Source organism: Zalophus californianus, chromosome 8, assembly GCF_009762305.2.
Source record: "Zalophus californianus isolate mZalCal1 chromosome 8, mZalCal1.pri.v2, whole genome shotgun sequence".
In the NCBI taxonomy this organism is placed as follows: domain Eukaryota; kingdom Metazoa; phylum Chordata; class Mammalia; order Carnivora; family Otariidae; genus Zalophus; species Zalophus californianus.
In genome coordinates, this window is record NC_045602.1 from 69,867,335 (window position 1) to 69,890,156 (window position 22,822).

The 22,822-nt window shown below is 33.3% G+C and overlaps 1 protein-coding gene across 1 annotated transcript in view; it reads left to right on the forward strand.

Moving 5' to 3' along the window:
- The window catches only part of NRXN1 (neurexin 1), a 1,127,542-nt gene that overhangs the window by 94,425 nt on the left and 1,010,295 nt on the right, over nucleotides 1-22,822 (forward strand). Inside the window, 3 exon segments of the mRNA XM_027622286.2 lie at nucleotides 9,729-9,746; nucleotides 13,249-13,278; nucleotides 14,040-14,051. Coding sequence (XP_027478087.2) covers nucleotides 9,729-9,746; nucleotides 13,249-13,278; nucleotides 14,040-14,051 — 60 coding nt within the window.

The window sequence follows — 22,822 nt, forward strand, 5'->3', positions numbered from 1 at the left end:
CTGCCCAATAGGACTTCCTGCAATGATAGAAATGTTCATAATCTGTGATGTCCAGTCTGGTAGCCAATGACTGCATATGACTGCAAGAATGTGAAATTTGGCTATTGCAACTTAGAAACTAATTATTTTATTTTATTTTATTGTAATTAATTTTAACATATGTAAGTAGGCTTATAAGTCTGATGGCTAACATACTAGACAGTGGAGTTAGCAAATGCTTTTCTTCTCTTCTAACATGGACAAACATGTAAAGTTAAAAGAAGAAAGGGAAAGTTAGAGAAATTTATAATTTATTTAATGCTTCTTATCAGCAGATAAATATATTTTCAGGGGAGTAAAGAAGTAGTTGTGTTATTATTGATGATACTATCAAATATTTATTGTAAATAGTTTCTTATTCTACCCACATTAACTTTTTTCCTTTTTTTTTAAGAGATATTTATTTATTTGAGAGAGAGGGAGAGAGAGCACAAGCAGGCGGAACAGCACGGGGAAAGGGAGAAGCAGACTCCCCGCTGAGCAGGGAGCCTGATATGGGGCTTCATCCCAGGACGCTGAAATCATGACCTGAGCTGAAGGCAGATGCTTAACTGACTGAGCCACCCAGGCGCCCCTACCCACATTAACTTTTGTAGGAAAATATTTTTATTGAGAAAAATATCTAAGTTTGAATTTGTTTATGAAAGAACAGATTAAGTGGGTGTGTGTGCATGTGTCAGAGAAATGGTACAGTGGCTTGTATGCCTCTAGCGTGAAGTATGTGAAGTGGTTCCAATAGCATAGTATTGGAAAGCAATTTGTGATGAATTATAACCTGATGAGATTATTTTGAAAATTCAGTCTTTGAAAGTTGTTTGGGTCAAAAAGAATTCAGACTTTCCAGTAATCGGAAAGCAGTTTACACAAATGTCAAGAAATAATTAGTTATATCACATTCATATAGTTTCATTTTAAAAAATAAAATGAACTGTTTTGTATGATGGAATTAACATTTCAGTGTGTTTTATAAGAGTCCAAAAAAGAAATCTCTTCATATTTCAACAGGTTTTCTTAAGCGGTGAATGGCATTTTAGGAAAAGATAAGATGGGGAATTATAAGGCTACCTTAAAGGCTTGTATTTGTGGTGACTTGATTTTACAGATCAGTAAATCAGCAGATAAAGCGTAGATTATTCAAGCTCATGGCTCCCTCTGCAGCATGGGCTTGAATTCGTATGGGCCTAAGTACTAGATATTAAGACAAATAACTACATATATGAAATCCTAAAAAATATAGAATTGGTTGTACCTACGAACAAACTATTTTCTTCTTAGTCTTTAACATAAAGTTATTATATTTGATTTTACTTTTAAAGAAAATAAGAGTTTGGACAATCTATTTAGTTTTTCTTCCTACTTGTGTACTGATTCAAATTTTAAAAAAGATTAGGACTTGCTGCTCAGTCCCCAGGTTTACTATACAACATATATGTAAAAGGAATAGAAGTAGTAATTTATCAGATTTGCATTTTATAACTAAAATGAAAGGGCAAATATACTTTGTGTGGCAAATGCATACATTACCTAACCTTCCAAAATGTTTGGGAATGTAAGTGTGTTTTTATTTTACATATTTAAAAAGAGGTTGCGAAATTTTATGTGCTCTGAATAAGCATGCCTTTAAATTTTAACAACAGCAATAAATTTATGGATAATATTTCTCTTATTTCTAGTGGTTAGAACGCCCACAGGTCAACACATTCACTAACCTGGTCTGCTTTTTGCTATTAAAGTAGGGCGAAGATTCTCTAAATGTGTTTTTTTTAGTCTGTTTGTTTTGTTTTGTTTTATTTTTGTTTTTGGTTTTTTTTTTCCTTTGGGAAATAATTTTAATAGCACAGGGCAGAAGAGTCCTAGGACATTTTCTTTTCTTCAATAAAGGATAGTAAACAGTATAACGTTTTCTGAACTTTATAGAATCAACACATAAATGCAATTAAGAAGGAAATATTTTCCAAAAATATTTCTGCCTTTTTACAAAAGGGTCAAAAAAATCATAAATACAGTCTTTTTACTCCTTTATTATGTTACTTTAAAAAAAGGTGATGCTAATTGATGCATTTTGGTAATAGTTCCAGGAACATAATGCAGGTTTAGTAGACATACCAGTATTACCCTATATAACCCAAATTCCTTATGTTCATTTTCTTTTAAAAACAATTTTTGAAATCCACACAAACTTGGACAAGGAGACTTCAAACATACTTTCTATGCACTCTTAGCACCTTCTACTTTTTACTTGGGTATCTTGGACAAGTCTCTCAGCCATAGCAGGTTAACTGATGAGATAATATAAAGATTATATAAGACAATATTTATGCAAGTACATTTAAAGTGGTAAGATGACCTAAGTATTAGTATATTATTTCTTATTTCTCTTGAACATTTTCAAGTTTCTTGAGACCTTCATAATATTTTATGAAATATTTTATAAAAATTTCATTCACTCTGTTTTCTGCTTCCCTTTTTTTATCATTGCTGTTGATTGATTGATTGAAGTCTAGTTGACACACAATGCTACATTAGTTTCAGGTGTACAACATAGTGATTCAACAGCTCTATATGTTATGCTGTGCTCACCCTCGCCAGAAGGGTAACTACCATGGATTGATTCTCAGGAATTCAGTAGTGTTTTGGTTTAACTTGATATTACTACATTATATTTAGGAGGCAGAGAAGACCATCAACTTAGAAATATTAGATTTAACCATAGTAAACTATTGCTGTTTGACCAATTTTTATCTGAAAACAGTAATTTCATGTTTCAGCCTTAGATGCTATTGGACTAAATGATTTCAGGCTTTGGAGAAGCAGAAGAATTCTTTGTAACAATCATCTTCCTATTGAAATGTGCTGTAGTTGGAAAGATAACTAGGTATTTGGGTCATTATAGTAATATTTTAGTCAATTCCAGGAGACTCCTAGAAAATTTTGCATACATTCTCATTTATTTAGAAAAACAAACAAAAACAGTCCATTTCCTTTAAAATGATTTTCAGTGACTTTTATTAAACTTTAAATTAGTCATGAATTATAAAATATGTAAATGTCTTGGGGTTTTTAAAATTTAAGTATAAGTAATGTACAGTGTTTTAAATACTGAAGAAAATGAAAACTAAAAACGCTGAAGAACTGATAGTTCTATTTAGTGTCTATAAATCTAATTTATTAAACTCTAAATTTAGAACTGTTTTTTACATTATGGTTGACTTAGTCTTATTTTCATGCAACAGGCCCATACTTAAAATATGTTTGCTTTTTCTCAGAGAAATGAAGTAGATTTGTTTTGGACTGGTCTGAGAAACTAAGTATAGATGAGTAAAATAAAAAAATATTTGGAAGTTTACTTGAAAATTCTCTGCAATAAAATAATTGGTGAAAAAAGTTGTATAAATCTAGCCTGTGTTAGTTCTGTCAAATGAAGGGCCATCAGTGGTTTTCAGCAGAAGTTCACCTACTCTCCATCTTAATGTTGGAGAACCTAGGACACTATGTGGAGAATTCTCTTCGGGTCCACACACCTAGAGGATATCTCCCATTCATTTGTTCATAAGAAAAGTCATATCTGATTACTAGCATGTCCATATAACCATAAGAAGTGGTGGTAAGTTGGGTAGCTAGGGTTGTATTTAAATTTATTCTCCCAACTTTAATCCAAGAACTTTCCTGCTCTCCTTTCTAAAATATGATAACTTCAGACTTTTAGAAAGGAAGCACTCCTCACCTCAACCAACTTTCTTTGAAGTTGTATAGCAATGACTGAGTTTGGGTGGGAAAATACATGCTAACACTGTGCTCAATTTTCTCTGTCAGTTTCACATTAGGAAATGTTTATTTCTAAGTAAGCAATAAAACAATAAAAATGAGTGACTTGAGCAGAAACAGGGTAGACTGTTCTTGTCACAGTTTTTATGTCACTCATATATAATGTTCCTTCTGTAAGTCCATCTATTGAAATTAATATAACAATGTTAACTCAAAGTTAACATTTGTAGGGAAGAATTGAAGCTATAAAAGCAAAACAAAATTTTTGTCATAGTCCCCCATGAAAATAAAATTTGAAATTGTATTCAGTATAGTTTGAGCCATTCTGTATATATTTTAATATTTTGACTAATAGATGTCAACATATTTCATCAGGTCCATTGAACAGCTTATGTCCCCGAAGAACATGCAATACAATTATCTTTTCTCTCTCTCATCCTTTTTTCCTTTCTGCCTGTTAACAAGATGGAGCATTTTGAATTGAATGCCACGAACTTTGTAACAAAATTGACACCTGTGTGGTACAGAAACAGACAGTTTGCAACTTAAGAAAGTACTGTTTCAAAAGTTCTTTGAATAAATAAGTTGAAACTCATATCACATTTTCCAACAGAAACCACACTCTCAGGCAAGGTAAACTTCTCAGACCACTTCACAAAGGAGTCAAATTAATTCCATAATATACTTGAATCATAGTTTTTTACCAACAGTATAATTGGATGTTGCTCAGAATGTTGCTAGGGAAAATGTTTTTATAGTTCCAAGTGTGATGCCAGGAATGTCCTTGCTGCTGCACGTTGGTTTAGAGATACCCCTTCTTTTACTCCTGAACAGTGAAGAGAGGGGAAAAAAAAGTATTAGCTATTCTAGTTGGTTCCCCTCATGCCCTAAGACTGGGATTCCAGCAAGCTGGGTGGGGATGCTATTTAGGTAGATTTAAAACAAGTGGCTGAGGGCACCTGTTAAATTTTTTTTTTTTTTTTTTTTGGAACTAGCCATTCCTGCCCCGGCTGTTTCTTTCCTTCCATAAGCCTCCATAATGCACATTTTTGCTTCTTTACTGTTTGAACTTTCTCTTGATTCTGGCCAGCATTTCTCTTTCTCCAGCTGATATGTTGCACAAATCCACAGTTTCAATGCTTTCCTCCATTTCCCAGTTCTTGAAGCATTCCCAGATGATTGAGGCTTTCTAAAGGCTTTCACTGTTAACACCAAAGGAAAAATAAAATAAAGCAAAGCTCCATCTTGTGCCACCATGGGAACCAGACTCTGCTCTACTGGCATTTAACCCTCCAAATGAGGGATTAAGTCTTGAAAATAATGTGAGGGGCTGGAAAGGCAAGGATAGAAGGCAGCAAGCTCAATGTATGTAAGAAGGAAATAAAATCTTCCTCTGTATTCCTCTTTCTGCTGGCCTGTACTGCCACCAGTTTCGTTACTATGTACCCCACTTTGGAATGCATAGATCTGGGTGTGAAGTCACCTGCAGGAGAGGCAGTTTTGATGAAGGAGAGAGGGAGCCAAAGAAAAATAAAGTTGCTGGTCACAAGCAACTAGCAGAGAAGGAAGGAAGCCAAAAGAGAGAAGGAACGGCCAAGTGGTGACAGATTGCTTTCACTCAATTTTGAACATAAAATGAAGCATGTAAGTTTACTCTTGCTTGCAGGTTTAGGTGAAGGCTTTAATATTGCTAAACTTAAACGTTGATTATTCAAAAAGGAGTTACCTCTGATATTTTATATAACACTTTAATTTATCCACTGGTCATGATTAAATTCCTGATTTGCTTTATATTGAAGCAAACGCATTTGTTTCCTTACTCATTTTTCTTTTCCTAGAAGTATGTAATTAAAATTATATGCAAAGAACACTCATGATAAATTAAACTTACTGTCCTTGCATTCTTATAAGCTGGGGGGGGTCAAAGGAAAATTTTTTTGTGGAGATGCTCTTTTAAAGTAATTCAAGAATATATAGTTTAACAATGTGCAGCTTCCCTTCATGTCAACAGCACACAAATTATTCATAACATGACTGATGTTCTGGTGCCTATTCTCATTTTTGTGAGGGAAACATGTCTTATCTGAAAGAAAAAGAAAATTTAAGGTATCTTTTTCTTGCTTTTATTCCTTATTTTCACAATGAAAACAAATGAGTGTGATCTTTATAGGTGGCATGGTCATCATAGTAAAGTTGCTTACTAAGACTCACTTCATGTACACAGCAGGATTAGTCAGCAGAATTAAGAAGCCAGGGTTTTCTGCAAACCGAGAGCTTTTCCCTAACTTGACAATGTCCACAGGTAAGGCTGGATGGACTGCTTTTTACCTTGCACTAAAGCAAAATATACTGTTTTACCTTTACACTCTGGCATGCCAAATTTTGCCCCCTCTCTGTTGCTGTTAAAAATCAAAATACTATTTGATTGCAAAAGATCTACAAAGAGAAAGCAAAAGTTGATGTTATGAGGAAAACTGTTCTTTTTAAACTCAATATTCTTTTATTTCAAAAACCAAGTAGAAAGGAAAGAGAAACAAAAAAACAACTGGAGAATGATTATAAATTATAGCGCTACCACCATTTATAATTATGTCCAAATTATGAAGTAATGTAAGGATCATCTTTAGGTTAACCAAATTAAAAAAAAATGTTTTCAAATTTATTTTTTTAGAGGAGAGAGAGAGAGGGTGTGTGAGTGAGCAGGTGAGGGGAGGGTTAAAGGGAGAGCGGGAGAGAGAATCTCCAGCACACTCCCTGCTATTTATACTTACGTGCAAAATATGCAATAATGTAGGGATCATCTTTAGATTAACCAGATTTTTAAATTTTTTTTCAAATTTATTTTTTTTAGAGAGAGAGCATGCAAGTGAATGAGTGGGGGAAGGGGCAGAGGGAGAGTGATAATCTCCAGAATCTCTGAGGGGTAGGGGCAGAGGGAGAGTGGTGATAATCTCCAGAATCTCTGAATCCAGACTCCCTGCTAAATGCAGATGTGGAGCTTGATCCTAGGACCCTGAGATCATGACCTGAGCCAAAATTGAGTCAGATGCTTAACTGACTGAGCCACCCAGGTGCCCCTAGGTTAACAGATTTTAAATGAACTAAAGCAAACAAATGGATACCAAAGGGGTAGAATAGAAAGATACAAGTAAAGAGAAGGTTTTTTTTTTTTTAACTCTAAGATTGAGTCTAAAAATATATGGAAAGTCAATATAGGCTGTTCCAAGCCAGTTTCTTCTTTTATTCTATTTTTTTAAATATGGGAGTTAATATATTACCCTTCCTTTTATTCTAGTACTTTATTAAAATTTTTTTTTTAATTTTTAAATTTGTTTAAGTAGGCTCATGCCCAACATGGGGCTTGAACTCCTCACAAGCCTGAGGTTAAGAGTCTCACACTCTACCGAGTGAGCCCGGCAAGCACTCCTGATTATTATTTTTTTTTAATCTAAATCTTCTGAGACAGCCCATTTTTCTGAACTTGGTCAAGTCAGGATTTGTTTACACATTGGGCATGACTTGGATTTACATACAAAGGGTCCCTTTAGTTAGCTGGTTCTCTCTGAATAAAAACTCAGAAACATGCTGGATGGCAGGGCAGGATCAGTGGTGCTGCCTGTGGCCTTGTGTCTTAGTTAACAGAGAACGAAGAAAACTCTCAGGGGATCCGAGTCAATGACCTTGATTTTATTATAGCACAACTTCCTTTCCTTATCTTATGTAGCACATTTATAAAGTTGGTGTCGAGCCTGGGCCTGTTCTTTGTTTTTCATTTTTCGTTTACTGTTAGAGTTTCATGCAGCACTTTACCAAAAAACCATTTTCCTGAGACTGCGCTACTCACAATCATGTTTGCCAGTCTTTGTTTACAGAAATTTAGAGCCATAGTAAATGATAGACTATTTTGACAGCTGTCTCTCCTCTGAACTCCCTAATTTTGTTGTTCTCTCCTATGTATTAAACAATTTTATTTTTTTAAGCAAGTATCTTAAATGGGGAATAGAATTTCAAAGGGTGGTTAACATAAAATGAAAGTGTGTCTTAAACATTGAAATGACCTGTATCTTTGTGTAATTTCCAGTGTAGTAAAATAAATCTTTAATATTTGTGTCCATGTCATGTCAGAGTAGCCATTGAAAAGTAGCAAATTCAGTCTTAATTCCTTATTTAGCAGATTAGAAACCAAACCAATCAGTAAATGAATATCACATATCAAATATTTGTCTTTTTTTGTTGTTATATCTTTTAAAATAAACTCTGGCAAACCAAGTATTTTGTCCAGATGCTATTGTCCACATTTATCTACTATTTTCTGTTATATGTTAGGACCCCATCAATAAATGTGCCTATGTTGATATTTCAGTTTCCAGCTAATAGATTTTAAACAAAATTGATGATTTTTATTTTATTTATTTTTTAAAGATTTTATTTATTTATTTGAGAGAGAGAGAATGAGAGATAGAGAGCACGAGAGGGAAGAGGGTCAGAGGGAGAAGCAGACTCCCTGCCGAGCAGGGAGCCCAATGCGGGACTCGATCCTGGGACTCCAGGATCATGACCTGAGCCGAAGGCAGTTGCTTAACCAACTGAGCCACCCAGGCGCCCCAAAATTGATGATTTTTAATTCATTAGTAACTTTAACATTAGAAAGAGTTATTTGTTGAACCTTATTACAGGGCCCATTTATAAGTTGTTTTTCTCCAAGTTCCCACACTTAACTGTTGTTTTGTTCTTTATAAATGCTTTTGATCAAATAACCACTTTTAAAATTACAGCTGATTAAATAAAAGAATGGGACTAGAAATGTCAACATGGCTCTGTTTTATTATTGGAAACATTTGATACGTACTGAAACCTTGCTGTTGTCTAGTCCTGGAAAACAGCTGTCTCTTCCATTTCTTACCTGGATGCTAAGCCCTGTGTATCAATAATACATGAATTGTCTAGTAGTTACTTAAAAATAGTTTAAATCCCATACACTTGCATTGTTTATGTATAGGAAATACATGCAAAATCTGCTTGAATTATGTGTGTGTGTTTGTGTGTATATATATATATATACACGTATATATGTGCACATATGGAAATACACACAAATATATGAAAATATGTAAATATTATGTAGGTTATATGAAACATAAAGGAAGATTTACCAAGTATTGTCCTTATATTAACTATATTCAAATTCCCACCCTTAAACAGAAGTACAGAGTCAATAAATCATGATAAATTTTGCCTAAAGAACAGCTCCCAAATGGACTTCCCTTGCAAGGATTACTTTTTCTAGTTAACAGTTTTGAAAATTAGCCTTTTTAACAAATTACAATAAACTACCATTATTTGCAATGAAATATGAACACACTATAAATAAACCATATTATAAATTTCAGTTACATAGGTTTATGTTGTGTTTAAGGAAAGAAATTGAAGTATTAGGAATACTTAAAGGCCATGATGGTAAATGGATTACATATTTTGTACAAGTGAAGTATCTTTTAAGTGAAATTTCATGGCTCTTGGCATGGAACTTTATCTTATCCAAGTCCAAATCAGTGTTTAGGAATAGAATTTTTTGGAATTGTAAATAGATAAATAAAGAAATAAGGCTTTAAAAATAATTGCCTAGGAAAGCCACATCATGTAAGAATGTTTATTTTACACAGGACAGTGAAAGACTTTTTACATTTCCTTGCTCAGGACATGGCAGTATTACCAAAATTTTGTCTCACATTCTTTAAATGCTGCCAGTAGGTGGGAACCTGCTTCCCATGATTTTGTTTTCCCCTTTGAACGGTAGTGATGGAGCACTTGCATGATGTGTTTGGTGCCTTGCATGAGGAAGACATGCAAAGGCAAAGGTCCAGTCTGCATGCTGCTTAATGAATGTTTTTCCTTTTCTCTCCCTCCTTGTCATGTGCTTTCAGAAGACAACAATGTGGAAGGTGGGTGCTTTCAACTTTATTTTCCAACTCTCATTTGCCTTTTATTTCTTAGTATTAATAGAGTACATCTCAAATTTAGACGGTAAGTTGAACTGAGCACTTGTTGATTTCTGGATTGTGTATCACTTTTCATAATAGAACATGCACTCTCAACCCCATTAGCCCCTAAGTACATGAAACTCCTTCAGCCTTAACTCCAGTCCTCGATGGATTCTAGCATCCCATGTAAAACTTAAAATACTTATTGCAGTGTTCTATATGGAAAAAATGATACAATCCTGCTTCTTTTATTTTAAATGAGAAAGTATTTCTTTGCAGTTTCAGAACACAGTGCATGATCTTTTTTCCATTTTTTTCTTGATCAAAATGATTTATTTTCTTTTGGAAATGTTTAGCATTACATCACCTCAAGCTCATTAGTTTAATTTCAAATGATTTGACTTACATAAAGAACACAGAATAAAGCATTGACTATAAGAGGCATAAATTTAGATTAAAAAATAAGCCACTGGCCATTGGAAATGAAAGTGTACAGCACTCCAGCATAATTACTGGTAAGTATATTTGTCATATTCTGTGTCTGTTAAATAAAACTATTATACTTATTAGAGTTTTTTTTTTCAAAATTATCTCGGTCAAGCCACTTTGAGAAAGTTACACATTTTTCCTATAGAATCCAACAAACTAAAGTATATTTCAACATTCTTATCTTTAAAGAACTTAAATGTATAAGTCAGTGTGCTGCCAAACAAATCTATCTCTAGATAGACCAAAGAATTGTGAGAGGGAAGTTGATGCTCCATCAACTTATATAATCACAGCATTAACAATTCTTGCATAAACATTTAACTAATGTCTATATTTGAGAAGTGTTTAACATTTTTATTTTAACATATTTTAACATAATTTTAATGCATTTTATTTTGCTGCACTGTTTTGAAATAGAGCCATTCTGTAAAAATAACGAACATTTCTACAGAATGATGTGTCTTAGAAAAAGACTTCCCATCTGAGGTTACAGATAGCTGTTAAAGTTAGTAAGATTTGATGTCTCAAAGAGCAACTCATGGTAATACAAAGTTGGGTCAATAGCAGCCTTCAGCATATTATTTGTGATACTTTCACAAATACATGCTGAACATTAGTTGCTTAGTTGCTGAACATTTCTATTCCATTATTTAAGTAGAATAGATTAAGATTTCAAAAGTAATCATCAGTGACTATTTTTCCAAATGTTGGCTCTGTATATGGCTTCTGTTTTTCTATACTATAATTTTAATAGCATGTGAATATGCACTTGATAAAGATGATATTACCCTGAGGGTCTGACATCTTTCAAAATCAGTATCATTTATATTATGCATGTTAATTGAGATTGAATTTTTTTAATAAGTATCTTTTCAACTTCTTTTCCATTTCCTTAACCATTCTGTAAAATGTTCCATGTTTTTGTTCTTTCTCTTTAAATCCAGTTGCATTCCAGGAGCTTTAAAATCAGCCTAATAAGCCTGAGTGCCTCTTTCCTCACACATGCATCCCATGAAAAATTTTGACAACATTTTCAGAGTATAGGCCCATAAACTATTGTAATAAAGTTTATTCAATCATAATTGTAACATTCCTATTTATAACTTGACTTTGGCAATATAGCGGAGCTCCCTTAGAGGTAAGAAAGTCTAGCATGAGGAATGTGAATGCTTTTGAGATTTATTAACTTCCATCCTTACTGAGGTGGTATTCAAAACCACTATTTGAAGTGTTTTATATATTTTCTAAAAGTTAGATCTTATGCAGACATCATGCCCTGATTTAGTCTACCAAAATTATAAACTATTTTCAGGAAATATGTATAGTAGTTTTAAAATGAAATTGGATGAAAAATTATATAACCTACACAGAATAACCAACAGATCATAAACTTTTTTAACTGCCTCTGTGATTTTTTTTGTTACAATCAGTTTGAAAATACAAAAAAAAGTTATATTACAGAAACATTAAACTTCTGTATTCAGTAGTTTTCATATTTTGATTATATGTTGATTTGTAATTGTATCTGCTGCACAGGGATGTTTAAATACTCCTAAAATTTTAAGGAAATAATGCAAATTGATTTCAGTATGATGTAAGTGGTGTATAATATCATGTAGCTCAATAAAGTCTCAAATATATTTGAAATAACACTAGGAAGTGAAATATAAATTCTATTGAAATTGCTGTATGTATTACTATGTCGCTCCGATATTTTCCCATATTCTTGAAATAGACATGGATTGAGGAGTAGCTTTGTTTCCGAATATGAAATAAAGAACTAGGAATTAAAGCCTCTCAGTAAAAAGTGAGATAGTGAGAGAGTTTTTTATTTTTTTATTTATTTTATTTTATTTTTTTAATATATTTTTTTAAAGATTTTATTTATTTATTTGAGAGAGAGAGAATGAGAGATAGAGAGCACGAGAGGGAAGAGGGTCAGAGGGAGAAGCAGACTCCCTGCTGAGCAGAGAGCCCGATGTGGGACTCGATCCCGGGACTCCAGGACCATGACCTGAGCCGAAGGCAGTCGCTTAACCAACTGAGCCACCCAGGCGCCCTGAGAGAGTTTTTTAAAAGAACATTAGCAGTATTCTTTAGAAAAGGAGTGATCTTCAAACTGAAGTAAACTGTCAAGTAACAGATAATAAATAATTTAAGTAAAGGGAATTCAGTATTATTTTTGAAGACTTCCTTGATGAAATTATGATTTATATAAAAATATAAAACATGATTAAATATATTCACATTAACTCATAGTTTAGTATTTAGATAATGTTTAAGTAAAAGACTAAATAGTTTTGTTCTCCATGGAAAATTACTTAAGCTTATTTAAAACTGATCCATTGTTTCCTAAAAACATCATTCTGTAGTAAAATCCAACTTTACAGCTGCATGTTTAATAGTCTTTTTTGTATTTGAACAAGCTTAGTCAATTGCTACATGTGTCAGACAAGGAGACATTTCTGCATTATCATTTCAGTGTGACTAAGGAATTTTTTTTAATTTAATTATAAAAATTCTCATTTTTTGATGAGGGGAAAAAGATCAGACCCAGCCCATGTTTCAGATATTTCTTTGGGTTTTTAAAAATATGATTTCATCACCAAAGAATAAGAAGCCCTGTGGTGGCAGTGTTCCAAACAGTCTCATCAAAGGGCACAAAGGGCAGATGCAATATTTAAGGGATTGGTTGGATTTTAAGTCATGCTTTTATGCTCTTGATTGTTCCAACTGATACATCGAAGAAATACACAGGGCAGCATATGCCAATGTTTAAATTGCAGTACTGTAACTCTTTGCCCCAAAGCATTCCAACCAGGGGTTGAAAGAATGCTTTTTGATTTGCCTCTGTGATACAGACATGTCTCATAGGAAACAAGATGTCTGTCACTGAACATTTTTGTCACCGTGACGACCCTGCCTTCCCATGCTCCCTTGTTTATTGCTGACTGTGCTCTTGTTTCCCTTCAAGGTCTGGCGCACCTGATGATGGGCGACCAAGGTATGGGCTCTGTTCCTTTTCCACTCTGCTTTCAGTGTTTTCTTGTTCTGTAGCTGCTTTAAACCATCACTGCAAAGGATGGGCAAATGCTTGCAAATTATCTGGCTGCAAAATAATACATAATTTTGTTCACATTTTTTCATGTTTTTCTCCCCTTTATTTGTTGGTTTGATTTTGGTTTGCTCCTTTGACTTCTATTTTCCTTCATTCTTTGCACTATAATATCTGCAGATAAATGAGACATAAGAATTTGTGATTGAAAGTTTCCATACAATTATAAGCATATGCAGTTAAGGGTCGCTATAGTAAAGAAAAACCGAGAACCATCAGAAATTAATATCATATTCAGTTTAATGTACTGTACCAAAAAGAGTCCATTTTTCACCCATGCATGGCAGTTTGGGAACATGCAGACATCTTTGGCTTCTGGCTTCTAGAATGCTGAGTATAGTGTTTCACAGAATCAATACTTTTTCTACGTATACTACAGTCATTGTGTATCTTCTTTTTTGTGTAATCTTTTAAAGTGAGCATGGATGTTTCAGTTCTTTTGCATGTTGCCTTAAAAAAGAAGGCAGATTTCTCAACATGTGCTGATTATATCTCCATGTGTTTTCAAACCCTTATTTATACTTTCTTGTCTTGTTTAATTTTCAAAGATGGTGCATTTACATATATTCATAATTCTTATTGTTGTTTCTCTTTTTATTCTCTTTGTATGGAAACCCTTTCTTCATGGAACCATTTCATCAAATCCATAGGTAAAAGTAAAGGTATTACATTATTTTATTTCTTCTTAATATCATCTGTATGAATTACAGTGTATACACATTATGAAAATGTATTTAGACCTTTTTGCATTAGTAATGGGCACTGGGAGGTAGGTATGAGTGTTAATGAATATTTTATTAATTGAAGGTAAGAAAAATGCATCAAAATGTTTCACTCTTTTTTTTCTTGCTCTTTAGGGTGATATTTTTTCCACGTCGGCTGCTTATATAATTAGTATATTTAGAAATTAGCTACAGGTTTCAGGATCATTTTTTTTTTTTTGCAGTATCATTTAATGGTAGTTAAATGATGAGTGTAGTCACCATAAATATGTCATCCTCAAACATTTAACTCGGGAGCACACCTGCCCCAGCCATTTTGCTTTGGGATGTCTAAGCATGTGCAGCATTGAAATGGTACTGTGGTGCGCTCATCGCCTTGTTGCCTGCTAGATGTCTATATATACATTAATTCGACAATAACTTGAAAAGGCAGTACTGTGAAAGAGACAAAGAAACAAGACAAGCCTGTTCTTTCTTTTGCACATACTAACTTTGTTTTAAGAACGTTATCGACCAGGTGTACATTTCTGCATCACTTGGTAAGTCAGGCATGTGTACTCCTTGACAGCATTGATGCTAGATTTAAAAGCATGCTTAATTTGCCATTTAGAGCCATCCACATTGTGTTTAGTGTTTTCATTAACAGGAAGTGAATGATACGTAAACATGGTAAATATGTATCATAGCCTTTAAATTAACCATTTTTAACTATGTATTACTGAATGTGCCCTTGGTCTCTAGTTTTTGTTTTTGTTTGTTTTGTTTTTGGTTTTCATGGGTTTTGTTTTTATTTTTAATGCAGGAATGTGTCTTATTCTTAAATTCTCTGAATTTTCTTGTGCTCTGAGTCTAAATCTGAATTAGGACAAAAGCTCACAGTTCTTCACCTTTACGTTTGTGTCATCTAGCAGGGAAACTTTTCTGCTTGAAAAAGCACCTGAACATGAGCCAGGCAATAAGTAAGAAATGATATCAGTTTTAAATGTGTAAAATTGAGCTTTAGAAACAAATGTTGCTTGGGTATTTTGAGCCAATTAAGAGAACATATGCTATTGCAGTTTGTGTTTTGGTCAACCATTTCCAATATTATAATTTAATATTGTTTTAAGCCTTCTAGCAACTACACAAATGGCAGTATTTATCAATTGTTTTAGAGATTTCATGTACCATTTGGGAGGTTTTCTAAACTTTTTATGTCGAATTCTCATCTACTTCCCTTTCTCAGTGGGCATTTCCTACCATGTTCCTTCTTAGAGGATTCAGGATGTCATAGAGGGAACTGTATTTATATTTTATTTTACTGACTGAGTGACCTATATGCATATGTGTTTGTATATGTATGAATGCATGTATATACACAAACTTCCTAAATATACATACACATATACGTTATGTTGTAAAAAAGTAACTCAAAAATAATCTTTTAATTCTATAACCATTTAACTCTACATACACAATAATTCATGTTTATACTCAGCTGATATTTGTTTTGATGTAATTAATGCTAAGTGTCACTTAATTTCATTCAGTTTTATTATGTCAGTCTTAAGTGTTTTCTGTTGGCATGTGTGTCAAACATACTTTACTTCACCAGTTTTCATTGAAGTTTATTCCTCAGTCAGCACAAAACTACAGAGTGCAGGAATTTGGTTGTTCCTCTACATTTTTCTTCTGTTAATGGAACCAGGATGATTTTTGTTGTTAAATGGGGAAAGAAGATTTTAAGATAGATTTGAATATTTTGCAAATCAGAGTGGTAACCTTTACATGTTGGTTAATTAGATGTATAGAAATGAGAAACATGATTTGTAAGTCTTCTTTAATTGTAAATCAGTTCAACAAATCTGTATTCTAGAGCAAAAATACAATCTTGACTATGACATGGTATGCACATTCAAAGAGTTTCAGTTTATTAGGGAAATGAAAACATGTGGATAAGTTAGTATAAATGACAGAATGGAAGTGCTGAAAATGATAAAAAAAATGTGATTAACATTCAGAAAAGATAAAGATAACATGAATCAGGGGCTTCCCTTAGGTAGCTCTCCTTGTCCTGTGCCACATGTCGAAGGAATCAAAAAATACCTAGAAACTTTCCACTGTAGCTTCAATATCAAGTTAAATCCTAGTTGTGCATAAAATAGGTGTTAAACCTGTCCACTCTGAAATAATTTATTTGCATTGTAAATTAATGCTTCCCAAATCTTTTCACCACAGTATAATCCTGGAGCATTTTTCTTGACACTGTTGCCTTCTTTAGCAGTAGTGAATTCAGGGACTCTGGAATGAACATCTCTGCATTAATGTCTTTCTTTCTTTCTTTCTTTCTTTTTTTCTTGAGTCCAGAGGCAAAACTGGATTCAAGAACATTATCATTTTGATTTTTTCTGTATGGATTTTAAAATATTTTCTAAATTTTTAAATGCCCAGTGATAGATGAATGTTATTTCTTAAAAACAAACAAACAAACAAAAAAGCACACAAAAAAAAACTCATCTAAAGAGAACATTATTCCTGTTAACCTTCTTCATCCTCCTCAGTCTTCTCCCTAGAGGTAAGCACTGATACCACTTTGTGATGTATCCTTACATAGTTGGTGTGGGTCCTTTCATACTCCCTAATTAAGTTTTCAGGGTTTAGAAACTGCAGAATCCCTTATGATGTGTACATGACAAGAACAGCTAAGCCATGTTAAGGAGACGTGTTAAGGATCATTGCTATGTGCTGGCAGAATCATAATGAATGAAATGGAAGCTTTCTCACCCTTCCCATAGGCCATCTTGCCTCATATTTTCAATTGGTCATTCTACTTCAAACTTTAGAGTTAATTATTTGTATTTGTTTTCAAATACACCTTTAACTGGATGCAGTTAGGAATAAACTTGGTTTCAACACAGCTTTCTTTGGGATAGCTGAAGAAAGGTGTTATCTAGAGCCAACCTTGCTTCTGCTAGTTGTGGTTAGATGGATCCAAATGGGTTTTGTGAAAATTGTGTTTGCTTTCTTTTTTAAGCTTGAAATTTGTCGTTAGTATTCTTAGGACCATTGACAATGCTGACTTTATTCTCCATAGAATTTATTCTCCTTAGAATTTAGGTTTGTTTATTTGCCTGGGAATTGAGTTGTTTTCTGTTTCTGTTTTTATTTTTTCCATAATTGTTTAACTGATTGTTTCATTTCAGTAATTATTTACTCATACTTTACTCTAATGGTTGTCTGAGAGAAACGAATGACCATTTCAATCAAAATACCAAAAAAGTAAGTTACACTGCAAATCCAGCCATCGTGGCTGGTTAATAGCTCAGGAGCTATGAATAATTAATGTTAATAATGAATTTATGTTGGTGCTTTGATTGGAGACTTGTATTTTCCTTTATAGCAGTCATTTTAATTGTAATTATATATTTATATGAGTGATTATATATTTAATGTTAATTTTTCCTAGTAGAATGTAAGCTCCATGAGGGCAGGAAGCTTGACTTTCTTTTTAAACATTGTATTTCCAGAATATTTTTCATATTGTATCTTGAATTTACCATTTTCATGACTTAAGGATTTATGTGTGTGAGGTTGGGGTTGCACATTGGAAGAGGTAGATGTAGAGGAAGACATGGAGGGTTTGGAGTGGACAAAGTAAAGGGTGGCAAAGGAAGTGGAAATTTAGGCAAATAACTGAAAAGAATTGTAGCAACAAATTACATGGAATCCTCTCTTCTCTGTCTGTCAACTTTCTTTTGTTGCCTATCATCCATATCCTTTTTCCAGAGCTGCAGTATTTCTTTCTTGGTAAGGCCTCGTTCTGAAGATAATCACTTTGATATACCTTAGCATATGCACCACAGTGGGTCTGTAAGGAAGTGAAGTCAATGTATCTTTGTATTTAAGGGTTTTCAGGAATTTTAATGTGATTTGTTGTCACAGTGTCAACTAATTTTATAGCCTTCATTATTCATACAGTACAGAAAATTTCCCGAAAGTTAGAACTGATGTTATGCTATCTTATGTGGTTTCCATGAGGTTTTTGTTTGTTTTTTGCTATTGTTGTTGTTTTAAATCTCACTGTATCAACTGTAATGTACCAAAAAACCTGTATAGATTGGGTTTCAATTGCAAACTTCCAAAAGAGCCAAAATTTATGTCTTATCTTGTGATATGAGCATATTTACTGTTCCTCCCTTCATAAAATCTGCAGCATATTTGCAAAGTAAATGTCCATTTGACCATTTCAAATGAAACAATAAGTGTTTGATTATCCAGGTTTCTCATATTTCTAGACGGCCAAGGTATTACAAATACAGCTGTCAGGCATAAAATTATTGTAAAAGGACCTAAGCTTTTTTGTATTAGTGAAAATCAAGATCTTAAAATAGAGTAATTTATGAAAAAAATAATAAAATTTTCTCAAAACTAATTGTATCAATAAGTAGATATAATGGATTCTACTACAATTAGCAATATCAAAGTTAATGTGTTTTAAAATTTTATCTGTAATGTCACACCACAGCTAACATTTTATTATATTTACTCTTAAAATAGATTTGATATTATTAATATTTAGGGGGAGAAAAAAGCATTTAGTATTTTTTATACATTTTCCTTTGTTTCTATAACTTTTGTTACCATCTTTCAATTCTTGCATTGCTAATTTGTGTATGAAGTATCCAACTTCAAATCACCATTATGATGCATATTTGTTTTATAACTTTTAAATACATTTTACTGTGGTTTCTGATGTGGATCTAATTTGATTTTGAAAATATCCTATTTCTTTTCTTCTGTATGGCTTTTTAAATCATATTTCCTTATTTAACTTTATAATAAGTATTCTTCATTATTCAGAAGCATTTGTGAATGTTGACAGAATTTTACTGTGTTGAAATGCCTACATTTTGTGCATTTGCAAACTAAGCAGTAATTTATTTTGAATTATCTGTTATTGCTTTTACTGTTGCAGTACCAGGGAATGCTCCTCATTCACAGTTATAGAACATGGAAAGACTAGAATTTCACTTTATAAGATCAGGCATTAAATATCTTCATGATCTTTATAAGTATATTCATCAATATGACATACATAGAAGCTTATGTGACTAGAATTTGGAATTTTTTTTAGTTTTTCTGTAGCCTACGTGCCTATCACTTCTGGGTGTAATCAAGAAAAATTACTTTTAAAGTAAATATTTATGTATTATCTCTTGCTGTAATTCAATCATTTTTGTCATTATAGTTATTACTAATAAGTCCCAGCTCCATTGAATCTCTACACTCTTAGCTCTGGGATGAGATGTTGCACATGTCTTCATACATTCTATAAACAGTGGTGACATTGAATAACTAATAAACTAAGCAAGGGCTTTATTAGACTTGTAGTAGATTAATTTATCCTTGGAGAAGAGCACAGAAAGGACTCTCCACAGTCTAATATTTTTAAGAATGAGGTAGTATAAATATAAATTTAGATGCTTTACTAAGACCAAAAATAGCAAAAAAAATTTAATTATGGCATACTAGACTTTAAAAAGGATGATTCCTGTGGTGCCTGGCTGGCTTAGACAGTGGAGCATCCGATTCTTGATTTTAGAGTTGTGAGTTCAAGCCCCACATTGGGCATGGAATTTGCTAACTAACTAAATAAAATAAAAGGATGATTCCTTTTCCAAAATAATGATTTTTATCTTATCTGTCCATTTTAAAATATTTTTTATTTATCTAGATTTTGTTCAAAAAACAACATCAACACATTTAGGTTGGTAAGAGGGAATATTTTTTTAAATTGTTTTAGCCAGTGGTTTTAAAGAAAATTGTAATTTCCCAGAGTTCTTAGCTCATATACTAAAGGAATCAGGATCTTTAAATAGAATCATAGAATTTTGGGGGCACCTAGGTGGTTTAGTCGGTGGGGTGTTGGACTCAATCTCGGGGTTCAGGCCTCACATTGGGTATGGAGATTACTTAAAAATAAAATATTTTATTTTTCCAATATTTATTTATTTTGGTGGGGGGAGCAGCAGAGGGAGAGGGAGAGAGAATTTTAAGCAGATTTGACAGGGTGCTGGATCTCATGACCCTGAGATCACAACCTGAACAAAAACCAGGAGTTGGATGCTCAACTGACTGTGCCACTCAGGCGGCCCTGTAAAAAGAAAATCTTGGGGTGCCTGGGTGGCTCAGTCAGTTGAGTGTCTGCCTTCGGCTCAGGTCATGATCTCAGGGTCCTGAGATTGAGCCCCGCATTGGGCTCCCTGCTTGTGGGAAGCCTGTTTCTCCCTCTCCTTCCCGCTTGTACACACACACTCACTCTCTCTTTCAAAAAATAAATAAAATCTTAAAAAATAAAATAAAAAAATAAAAATAAAATCTTAAAAAAAATGAATCGGGGTGCCTGGGTAGCTCAGATGATTAAGCGTCTGCCTTCAGCTCAGGTCATGATCTCAGGGTCCTGGAATCAAGCCCCGCATAGGTCTCCCTGCTCAGTGGGGAGTCTGCCTCTCCCTCTCCCTCTGCCTCTCCCCCCACTCGTGCTCTCTCTCTCAAATGAATAAATAAAGTCTTTAAAAAAAAATAAAGTCTTTAAAAAATAATCATAGAATTTGGAACAGGAAGGAACATTACAAGATCATCTAAAAAATGATACTCTTGATTATAAGGCATGATAGGAGATACTGCTTGTTATGATAGACAAAACATTGTGGAGAATTTGAACTAAAATAACTGGTAGAGAATAACCAAACTTAAGGAAACTTTAAAGACTTTAGTTACACACTGATAATCATGAAGGTTTCATATTCTTATTCTTACAAAATAAATTTAGAGGTAGTGTGAAGGAAACCAATCAGTATTAAAGAGGATGCTATTGATTCTCATTTCAAGGTTTCCTTTTTAGTGGTGTAAAATTTTATTTTATAATAAGAGAGCAGGATAGTGTGATGGGTAGGAGTCCATGAAGTCATGAGACCTGGGTTCAGATCCTTTATTTGTCCTTGGGCAAGTAATATAGCCTTACTTTATATAAATCTTATGATCTGTGATACGGGCTAATAAAAATACTCCACTCTCAAGGATATGTTACATGACAAATTGCATAAGTACTTAGAAGATGGTTTTTATTGATTGTAGCAATGAAATAAAAGAAGATACTTGTTTACAGTATTTAGATTAAATGAATTTTAAAACTAATGATCTGTAATCTGCCAAAGATTTAAAAAACAACATTAATTTCTTAATATCTTCTGTCCATCATATAAATACCTATAATTTATGATTCTGTGATTGTTTTAAGTTATAACTAATTGGACCTCATTGGCCTGATGGCCCATACTACAAAGAGTATTGGTACACTAAAGCATTAAAGGTTGATTGTACTTAAAATTATTTAGATATTTCTGTAACTCTTTACATTTTCATTTTTTTTCTTCCATACAATGATGAAGTTGAAATGGACTTGTCTCCCCTTTGAAAAAACCTAGGAGTTCATTGGCAAAGTGCTGCTTTTTAGGCACAAATTTGCAGGCTGAAGGGAACAGGGAGGTAAATATTTTCTCAGGGACTGAAAGTAACCCTCCAGAGAAAACTTTTTTTGTGAATTAATGATTTGCCTCAGTAAGAACTCCATAGAGTGATATATGAGTTGGGTTTATAGGAAACCACTTAGTCACCTGAAGACCAGATTTTCAAGGAAAAGCTAATTAGGGACTTCTCTTCCTATATAATATCTTTGCTAGAAAATAACATAATTACCTTGAAATACTTACGTATTTGGGTAGCACCCTCACATCCTTCAAGATTCTGTTCAAATGGCACTTTCTCAAGAGACTTACTCTGATTATCCTATTCAATACTACAATTTGCCCTTCTCCTGAATTATCATACCCCAGTCTAGTTTTTCTTTTTTTTTTCCCAGTCTACTTTTTCTTCCACGATGATTATTATCTTCTAACCTACTTTAATTTTTTTTTCATTTACTTTGTTCACTGTTTATTGTCTGTCTTTCTCCCTCCAGAATACAAGAGGGCAGAGATTTCTGCCCTGTCCTGATATATCTCAAGAGCCCCTAGAACAGTGGCTATCACAAGTAGGTACTCAATAATCCTTGGTTAAAGACGGAACTAATTGGCTAAACAAGTGTGTAAAATTTCCTTTTAGATTTTACTACAGATACGATTTTTTCTTTCTTATAATACACTAATTTTAACAGTTCTTTCTCCTTTTTGCTTTGAGGTAGATCTTCCCATGAAGGACAAACTAAATCAATAAAAACAGATTTTTTTTCTCCTTGAATTGGGAGTGTGGACTCAGCTTGTCCCTTTTGATCTTCCTTGATTCCTGCCCAATTTAGGTGATCTCAGAGAATTTGGAAAGGATTTGAAAACCACCCCAGCGACCACTGATGATCAGACTCTTCCTTTCAAATTTCTCTAACAACCAGTCTTAAAGTAATGATTCTTTAAGAAAGGGAACGTAATTCATCTTTGTATATCTTTGTGTGTACATAGGTAACAGGAAGAAGCTCCTGCACATTTGACTTCTAAACAGCATTATTCATTGTGACTGTCAGGAAGTGCTTTTTGGCTATTTGTGAGAGGGAAAGTTTCAAAGAATGAGGTAGATCTGTACTTCATCTTCATGTAGCTTAACTTGTGCTTCTAACATTTAAATAAATATATTCATTCTTCTCAGGTCCTCAAATAGCTATATATACCTTAAGGATCTTT